The sequence below is a fragment of the Chrysochloris asiatica genome, unplaced genomic scaffold (genome assembly GCF_000296735.1).
Source record: "Chrysochloris asiatica unplaced genomic scaffold, ChrAsi1.0 scaffold00092, whole genome shotgun sequence".
Classification (NCBI taxonomy): domain Eukaryota; kingdom Metazoa; phylum Chordata; class Mammalia; order Afrosoricida; family Chrysochloridae; genus Chrysochloris; species Chrysochloris asiatica.
Genome location: NW_006408610.1, coordinates 665899 through 676330, shown reverse-complemented (window position 1 = coordinate 676330; position 10432 = coordinate 665899). Strand labels below are relative to the sequence as shown.

The 10432-nt window shown below is 40.3% G+C and overlaps 1 protein-coding gene across 1 annotated transcript in view; it reads left to right on the top strand.

Annotated features, from left to right (window-relative positions):
- The window catches only part of ETFA (electron-transfer-flavoprotein, alpha polypeptide), a 115518-nt gene that overhangs the window by 96628 nt on the left and 8458 nt on the right, over positions 1-10432 (top strand). Inside the window, exons 10-11 of the mRNA XM_006866560.1 lie at positions 2183-2248; positions 5155-5235. Of these exons, the coding sequence (XP_006866622.1) occupies positions 2183-2248; positions 5155-5235 (147 nt within the window). The remainder of the gene's footprint in view (positions 1-2182; positions 2249-5154; positions 5236-10432) is intronic.

Genomic DNA, 10432 nt, shown 5'->3' with positions numbered 1-10432 from the left:
CATCATCAGGAAAAACCCAAAACAAAAGTGTCAATATGACAGGCTACTGCAAGAATAAGCAAGCTGTTCACCAGGAAGTCATCAAGGCAAGCAGTCAAATTCCTTCAGAACAAACCCCCCTCTAAGACTGAAACTCAAAGGGAACACACAAACAGGCACATATGCTTGCTGGCAACCACATTGGTCTACTGGTGAATGGAAGGAGGGGGAAATGCAGCAATTAAGTAATGGACTGAGTTCAGCCATGGTCCATTGATTCCAGTTGACCTGGAGATGAGAGAGAAAAGAAGAAGGGCTGATTGGTCCAAAGTGCGGTGAGACCTGCAGATACCTCAGCCCATGGACAAGGATATAGCCACAGAGGGCTAGAGCTGAGAGTGAAGCATCCAGCTGATACAAAGTGAGGGGAGAGGCACAAGAACACCCAAACTTGCAGATAGCACCCATTTGACCTAGCTTCGATGGTTTGATAATCAGAACTCAAAGAACAATTTCTGATAAAGGAAACAAGGGTAAATTGCTACAATTTGATGAACCTGACCTATACTCATGGACGTAGTTGTTGTTAGGTGCCATCGAGTCGGTACCAACTCATAGCGACCTTATGCACAGCAGAACAAAACACTGCCTGATCTTGGGCCAACTCACTACTGTTGCCATGCTTGAGTCCATCGATGTTGTCACTTGGCCAGTCCATCTCATTGGGGTCTTCCTTTTTTAAATATGCAAGCAAGCCCTGCTCATTGTTGGAGGATTACCTCACTTTGAGATCCAGATGGTGTTCTTTACAGGGTTGCTATGGGTCATAACTGACTTGAGGCCACTTAAACAACATCACCCAAGTGCTCTGAGGAGACAAGCTAAGCCAACTTTTTAGTTGAAGCTTTCATTTTACCTAGTAGACAGAATGGAGTGGCTAAATTCCTTCAATTAAGTCAGTTTTCCTTGAAAATAATGAGTTTTCACTTTCTAACAAGAATACTTTAAAACCCTGAGATAAGAAGACAAAGAGTAGCAGAGCAGTCAGTCTTCATTCCCTTCGTGTTTTGATTTGGGGTGGAGGAGGTGGAGGGCATGTATCAGCATTTACTTGGAAAGTAATGTATGTTATTGTTGTTGTTGTTAAGTGCCATTGAGTCAATTCTGACCCATAGCGACCCTGTTTCCAAGGAGCAGCTGGTGAGCTTGAACCACTGATCTTGCAGTTTAAACGACTTTGCAGTCTGACGTATTAGCCCACAGCGCCATACCAGGACTCCAGTGTTGTATGGGGAGCCCTTTTTGTTAGGTTCTGAAAATACAAAGCTTTAGCTCATGCCTTCTAGAAGTTTGTTATTTCGGGTGTGTGTGTGTGTTTGTGTGTGTCTAACTTTAGGAAATCTTGACACTGATTTACATTTCTGGTTTTGTTTTTTGTAAATGTTGTTAAATGCCATTTAGTAGGTTCCTACTCATAGAAACTCTGTATAGGGTTTCTGAGGAGCCACTGGTGGGTTTGAACCATTGGCCTTGTGGTTGATATTCCAGTGCTTATCCTACAGTGTCATACCTAAAATATACCTCAATCATAATTGCCACTTTAAAAAAATCTTTTTGTGAAAAGGCAAGCAACTAAGTCAAAATGTATTTTACTATGTATAAGTATATGTGATTCTGTTACTGTGCAGTATGTGTATTGGGAATGGATGCATATCACACATATGCGTTAGGGGGAGATATCCAAATGAGTAGCACAGACAAAAATAATACCACGTTACAGGCAATTGTGAGATTAGGTGAGACAATTAATGTAAAGCGCTTAGCGCTGTGACTGGTGTTGCTGTTGTTAAGTGCCGTCCGACTCATAGTGACCCTATCTAAGGTTTCCGGGGAGCTGGTGGGTTTGAACCAATGACCTTGCAGTCAATTGCATTGGCACATAGTAAATTCTCAGTGTTCTCATATATGTATTTATAAGCATTGTTGTTGTTAAGTGCTGTTGCAGTTTAGGTGACAGTGAATTCCAAGGAAAAAGAGGACTGTGGGTTGGGATAGTCAGGGAAAAAGAAAAGTAGAATTTAAGTAAACATATTGCTTCTCTTTTTAAGTTAATATGTCTTTAGTTTAAGACTTGAGTTGCTAATAGCTTTGGGCATTATTATAAATATTAAATATATTAATAACATGGTCTGTTTTGTTTCAGGAACTTTATATTGCTGTAGGAATATCTGGAGCCATCCAACATTTAGCTGGAATGAAAGACAGCAAGGTAACTATGCATAATGAGGGTTAAGAGGAAAGTTTTTCATATTAAAAATTTAAGTTTCACTGTGGTTTTCCATGTAGTGAAAAAGTGTATAGTTGGTCATTGATATTAACATAGATCTGGGAATTAAGAAAGAGATGCTACTGTTCACTGCCTGAAACTGTGCCATTGGTAGGAGAGGTAGTGCTGGGGCACGAGAAGAGCCCTGAACCTAAATCCTCTAGCTTACTGCATGATGTGCTCTATCTGCACCTCAGTTTCTTCCCCTGCTGGCTGTGGGCGTTCCGGGCCCTTTCAGCTATGATCATCCAGGAGTAGAAAATGTGAGCCATAAACAACTTTGATGCGACTCTGACCATGTAACTGGCTTATGAGGTTCTGGTTGCTGATTCTCTGCTTCATCCTGCTCCCCTGACACTCCCTTTCTCATACATCAGTAGGCTCACTCTTGGGTTGTTACCAAAGCATGAGCAATCCATTTGGGGTTGAAACATCAAGCCATTTTAATATCTCAGTAGTTGTCAAAAATATAGTATATATTTTAACGTGCTACTTGAACTATATCTGAAGTCCCATATAATGACTCTGAACATATATTACAGAATATGACACATTAATTCTTGCATAACATTGTAACAGTTTGAATTATGAACTTAGTCTTTCATAAAGTCAGAGATGCCTCTGACAGTCCTGCATTTATCCATTAGGTGGATGCGTGATATTAAAGGTAATAAAAAAAATTTTAACCAGTTTAACTTCTAACTTGAAGAAATACATGTACTTCCTTCTTGTGTCCTCTAAATGAGCTGGCCCCGAGATCAGTCAGATTGCACAGTTGGATGGCAGGGTTCTTTACTTAGTTATGAAAACAACGTCAGTAGGGAACATGTTATTGCATCAAAGGGGAAAAAAAGTCACTCCAACACCAACAACCTCAAAATACATTTTTAGCAGGACTAGTTCAGTCATACCTAGAATTTTGTTTCTGTAAAATAGAAGAAAATTCTGCCTACCAAGATGATCCTGGTTAAAAAAAAAAATTAAGCCATGCCAACAAGAATGGATTGGGGAGGGAAGGATTACACAGTATACAAAGGGGCTTCAAAAAGTTCATGGAAAATTTTCATTATCTTTTAATTCCATTTTCTATTAGTTGCTAAAGCAAATAAGGAATAGGAACAGTTGAAGTAAGGAGTCCAATATTGGGAGACAATCCATACATTACAATAAGCTTGAGCTAAAACTTTGTGTCTTTCTATCCACTTAGCAAATATTTATTAAGAATGGTCTTTTGTGCTAGATGCTCAGGATACTTAAATGAAAAAGACTTTGTCCCTGCCCTCGCTGTTTTATGTGACAAATGGAATCTCCCATGGTAATTTTGGTTAATCTCTAAAATGTGTTATTAGAATGCTTGTTCTTAAATCTGATGGTTGTATTACTTACAAACTGCCGTTTAAATTAACATTGTTGTATAGTGGAAAGAATAGAAGATTTGATAGTTATATCAAATGGGTCAATGTAAATGAAAGCACTTCTGGAACTATACATATGAATATGGTTGAATACAATCTGTGAGTTTGGAAAGTCTACAAAGAAGAAGAAAGAGCAGTAAAGATACTTCAGCATACTTATCTACAGTTGCTAATCAGGATTTTAGGTACAAAGGTTTTGAATTGGAGGATGGATGTGTTATTTTAATCTAAAATTAAACATTATTTTCACAAGTCAAAAAAGAACTTTCAGAAGAAACTGATTTTTTTCTAAATATATTAAATATATAATTACCACCGGACCCACTACTCTCACTCATCAGTGTATACGCAAAAGAATTAAAAGGAAGGACTCAAACATTGGTATGAACACCAGTGTTCATATCAACATTAGTCATCATAGCCAAATGGTGGAGACGACCCAAATGTCCACCAACAGATGAGTGGATCTCACAAGATGGTATATATCTACACAATGGACTGTAGTTACCCACAAAAGGAAATGAAGTTCTAAACATGCTGTGACATGAATAAACCTTGTTAAATGAAATAAGTCAGACATAAAAGGACAAATACTATTTGATTCCATCTATATTAAATGTCTGGTGTGGCACAGTGGGTTAATGCGCCAGACTGCAAAGCTGTTTGAACTGCAAGGTTGGCGGTTCAAGCTCACCATGTCTCCTCAGAAATCCTATACAGAGTCACTATGGGTTGGAACTGATTCGACAGCACATAACAACAACATATTAAATATCTAGAATAGGCAAATGCAAAGAGACAAAGTAAAGTCGAGGTTACGTGGACTGGGGAGAGGGAGGATAGGAAGTTACTACTTAATTGGTAGAGAGTTTCTGTTTCTGGTGATGAAGAGGTTTTGTAAATTAACAGTGGTGGTGGTTGCACAACATTGTGGATGTAATTAATGCCACTAAATTGTGCACTTAAAAATAGCTCAAATGGAGATTTTCATGGTATATGATACGTGTTTTACCACAATTTTAAAAATAATTTTTAAATCTTTTAATACTGATATGTGATGGGTTTGAAAATAATCGTGTTACATTCCAACCCAGAAATTTCTGATAATTTTACTATGTTGGCACAGATAATCCAAATGCATTTTACTTGGTAGATACTTTTCAGAATTGTAAGTTGTTGTGCTGTTGAGTTGGTTCTGACTCACAATGATCCTCTATAGGGTTTCCCAGGCTGTACTTATTTGCAGAAGCAGACAGCCTCATCGGTCTCCTGCAGAGCGGCTAGTGGGCTCAAACTGCTGACCTCGTGGGTCACAATTCAGTGTTTATTGTACAGAGCCACTGTGGTCCAAATTTGTTATAGGAGAGTTAAAACAGAAACATTAATATGTATGGTATGATTTCTTGATAACGACTTTTTTTTTAAATTTCACAGACCATTGTAGCCATTAACAAAGACCCAGAAGCTCCAATTTTCCAAGTGGCGGATTATGGAATCGTGGCAGATTTGTTTAAGGTAAACTGGCCTTGAGGGAGATGGCTGTTACCCAGGTCGTCATCCAGAAGCCACTCAGAGTTGGTCAGGAATGAAGCTCCAGAGTAAATCTTTGTGTGTGTGTGTGTCTGTCTGTGTATATGCTAGTAGACACATGCTGTTTATAGAGTATTCTAACCTTGGCCTTAGGAAAGAGTCCAAATCACCTTTAAAAGATCCGTATGACCCTTGGCATCTCATGTGCTGTGTTAGTATGTGATGTCAATTGACTCAATTATAACCTAAAATTGTCTTTGAGGGGTACCTTAAAGAAATCCACATCAAGCCCCCTCATTCAGAAATCTGCCAAGGATACTATAGTTTTTCAAAGGAAAAGTGGGGTCTTGAATCCAGCTTATTTGACTCAATAAGTATGCTTGCTCGCTCTGTTTTAGAGTTTAAGGACTTTGTAACATGATGAAGGAACCCTGGTGTGGCACTGCAGGATAACGTACTGGACCGAAAGGTTGGTTTGAATTGCAAAGTCAAAGGTTCAGACCTACCAGCTGCACATCAGAAACCTTATTTAGGGTCGCTATGAGTTAGAACCTACTCAACAGTACTTAACCACAACAACATGGTGAATGTAAGGGAGCCACTTATTTCCCACTTCTCAAAGTCTTGCCTTCTTCAGTGTTCTTTCTGTCCTTCCCCTGACATTGTATTTGCCCACTCCGTGGGAGAAATGGCTTATTTGTTTAGTGATGTTGATGAGCCCCTCCTATTTATTTGGCTGATTTAATGGTCATAGCTTGGCCTCTTCTTACACTCCTTGGACATGCCTAAAAGCCTTTCAGTGACCTTGTGCAAAAATCACTCGTGCAGGAATTGACACTCTGAAAATACCCAGTCCTGAAAGTAGTGGATTGTGAGGATCTCCTCAGGTAGAACCTGTGAGCCTCAGAATAGAGCCAGGGATGGTTCCCCCTAACAAGAGGATTGGCCCACCACTATGACTTCCCCAACACTGTACATGATCCACAGGAACTAATGCGCTGTCCTGGGGAGGACCCTTCAGCTGCTCAGTCAGGGTCCAGCCTGCGTACAAAGACGAGGTCAGCCTCAAGCATCCTTCCCTCCCTTCAGGAGGCTAGATCTTCCTTAAAGTGAACCTGTGGGAGCACAGTGGCTCTCTGTAGGATAAACAGGAGCTAGTAGTATAGTGGGTTATGCATTGGGCTGCTAACTACAAGATCAGCAGTTCGAATCTCCCAGCTGCTTTCTGCTCCTATGAAGGTTTACAGCTTTGAAAAACATACACAGGGTTGCTGTGAGTCAGAACTAGCTTGATGGCGTGCAACAGCAGTAGCAAAGTGAACTTATGGGAGCTGGTGGCTCTGCAGGATCAGCACTGGATTTCGAATCTTAAGTTGGGCGATTCCAGCGGCTCCACAGGAGAATGAAACTTTGTGTTCCCACAGAGCTTTACAGCCTCGGAAACCCTATACTGGGGCCCTGTGAGTTGGAACTAATTGATGGTACTTAACAGCAAAGTGAACCTGAGATCCTATATCTGAAATTTGGGGCTCAGGTAGGTCAGGTGCTCTTAATATTGCCTGTCCCAAGTGTGTGAGGACAACAATAATGGCATTCTTTTGACTAAGATGTCCCAGAGGAAGGGAACCTGATATGAAAGATATGAAAAGAAATTTTTTGTATCTCTTTACAAGGATAGGGTCCTGGTGTGGATAAGCAGTGAACTACTAACTGCTAGGTCGGCAGTTCAAACCCACTACCAGCTCCTTAGAAACCCTGTGTGGAGTCGTTACTGACTTGATGGAACATAACAGCAACATATAAGGGTAACTGTTCAAGCAGCAAGCATTTATTTCCATGAAGTAAGGATAGAAGAAGAGAGTCTGTTTATCTAAAAGTGAAGTTAAATGCTTGCTTAACAGCAAAGCAACTAGGTGCCATGTGGGCAGGTTTGTACACAGGCATCTACTAGTAGTTTACTTTTTTTTCCCTCATGAAAACGTAATAATTTAAGGCATATTTGTGTAGTTCACCTGTGTACTGTGTTGTGTTCCAGCTCATAGAGGGTGGTGGTGGTAGAGGATATGTGCCATGGAGTCAGTTCCAACCCTTAGCGACCCTGAACAGGGTTTCCGAGGCTGTAAATCTTTACGGGAGCAGAAAGCCTCATCTTTCTCCTGCTGACCCTGAGGTTAGCAGCCCGACTCGTAACCACTGCACTACTAGAGCTCCTTCCTAGAGGATGGCAGCTCTCAAAAGGATTGAAATTTGTTTTTTCAGCGGGTCACCTGCCTCAGGACAGGAGCATCTCTGTAGCAGTGACTGATGGGATGGCATCTACCACATACACTCTGCCTCCTGCTTTAAGGATAGCTCTGAGGGTTGTATTCTTAAAGCGGAATCTTGGGGTGAATCCTGGGAGAGCAGAGTGGAAAAGGACCTCGGCCAGCTGGTTCCCACCCTGAGGCTCTTAGGCTATATGTGATGTTTTAAGAAATCCTCATTTTCCTGGGGAGAGACCATTTAGCCTAAGACATCATGCTTATTTGCTTATAGCTAAAATTCAGTGAAGGCAGTGACTGTCTCATGCTGCTTAGAAGTTATATCCAAGGGGGCTTCAAAAAGTCTGAGGGCAAATGGATTGAAAGGTACTGGAATTTTTCCACCAACTTTTTAAAATCCCCATATATGTGTTTGATTAATAAAGTGAGGAGATTGTGTTGTACCCTCCTATTTGTTATTACATAATTAACAACAAACCACCTGCATCAGGGAACTGTGATCCAGGGAAATTACCTAGCAGGTTATTGGCATCTCATCATCAGCCTCTCTAACTCATTTGGTATTACAGCTACATGGTTCATCACAATTCTAGTTGACTGTGGTGTCCCCCGAAGACTATGGTCCTGAAATTAGAAGCCCAGCAACTCATTCCCTCATGGTGTTTGATGATGTTTAAAAAGTATTCATAATTTTTCTCCCCTGTAGGATAAGTAATAGACACAAGGTCGGTTTGAACCACAAGGTCAATGGTTCAAACCTGTTAGTTACTCCTTGAAAATCCTATACAGGGTCACTATGAGTTGTAACCAGTTAGTTGGCACTTAACAACAATATGCTCCATCCTACAGAGCCAAAACAGGAAATTTCAAAAGACAACTCTAGTAGACAAAGTCAAGTATTATAATGAAATATGCAAAGGCTTGGAATTACAAAGCCAAAAGAGAAGAACACGCTCAACATTTCTCAAGCTAAAAGAATTGAAGAAAAAATTCAAGCCTTGACTTGCAATATTGAATAATTCTATGGGCAAAATATTGAATGACGCAGAAAGCATCGAAAGAAGATGGTCACAGAAAAAGTCACTGTACCAAAAAGAAGTTGCATATGATCAAGAGTCAGTGGTACTGGAGGCGGGACTTGATGGCGGGTAGGGTGGAGGTGCAGTGAAGTTTGCCGTCAGCCATACCACAGAATACCAGGCAAAGCAGATCTAGGGCAGAGCTCCAAAACTTGGAACCAGAGCTAGGAATATTTTAAAAGTTTGAAGGCTTTTAGATACTGGAACTTGAAGCTAAAGTAAAAAATCACATACTTTTGAATCTGCCGGGCTTGGAGGCCCGGAGCCGACATATTGGGTGAGACCAAACGGCAAGACCAAGCAGGGGAGAAGAAACACCACGGAAAAACACCACGGGAAACTTGGAGCAAAGGTGGACAATACACTTTGTCGGTTTTGCTTTGTTCTCATTTTCTTTTTTTTTGGTATCTGGTCATTGGCACCTCCATTCTGATGACTAGAAGGGGGGTCACTACTGGTGGGTTCTTCTGCCACACATGTGCACAGATACTCAGCCCAAAAGCAGGCCCTAAACGTTATTTATTTATTTATTTAAATATGGGAAAGGATGGGACAGGGCTGTAGAGAGGGAAAAAGAGTTTAAAAACAAAACAGCCAAAAATTAAAGCCTGAGGTATAGCATAACAACCAACAGTGGCATCTTGAAATCTCTCAGGCAGCTTTCAAAGCAAAAAGCTGAAAAGAGGACATTAAAATCATACTCATATTAGGCTACAGTTTTTTGTTGTTTTTTTTTTTCCTTCTCTCCCTCCCCTCCCTTTTCTGTGATTATAGACTGCAGTATTCAGTCTAGTATTTGTTGTTGTTTTGGGGGCTTTTTTTCTTGTAGTGTTTTTGCTGGTGCTGCTTTGCTGTTTTATGCTTCCCCCTTCTACTTTTGGGGGACTCTCTCTCTCCCTCTATTACCCCACAAGAGTCAGCAACTGCTGCCATATAGTCAAGTTACAATCACACCCTATAAAACACCAAAACCCAAGCAAGAACCATTACCAACTGCCATATACCAGGGAGGCAGACAACACCTGTGAAAGTTACTCTGAGTTAAGCAATAAGAAGAGCGAAAAGGGAAGCCCACATCCTGATCACATCTTCCTGGAAGCAATCAGAAAGCATAAAAAATACCAAAACACACACTAATAGTTATGTCCAAGAAGCAAATGCAAATGACCATATCAGCACATGTCCAGAAACAAGATAAAATGTCTGAGAAAAATGACCTAGAGGTAGACCTGGACTCCATTCTGGAAGGAGGGCATACCTTGGAAATGCCTGAGAAAGAATTCAGAAAAATGATTTTTAAATGTTTCAAAACACTTTACAATGGAGTTGAGAAAGTCAGGAAAGTACTACAGGAACAATCAAATAAGATAGCTACAGCATTGAAAACAATTAAAAACCTACAGAAAGACGTCCAAAGGATCAATAGAATATCAGAAATAGACAATACTCTGAAAAGGCAAAGGAGTAGAATACACAAGATGGAAGGCAGAACCAGTGAGCTGGAAGACAAATCTTTCAATACCACTAAGATAGAAGAGCAAATACAAAAAAGGATAAAAATATCTGAAGGTCTAAGATTCATGTTGCATAACATGAATAGGAATAACTTAAGAATTAACGGCATTCCAGAACAAGAAGAATCAGACAAGTCCACAGAGGAAATAGTTGAAGAACTGCTGGAAGAAAATTTCTCTAACATCTTGAAAAGTGAAAAGATAAATATTCAAGAAAGTCAACAAACCCCAGGAAGGATAGACCCCAAAAGAAAATCACTGAGACATATCATAATCAAGCTCTCCAAAATCAAAGATAAGGAGACACTCCTGAAAGCAGCTAGGGAAA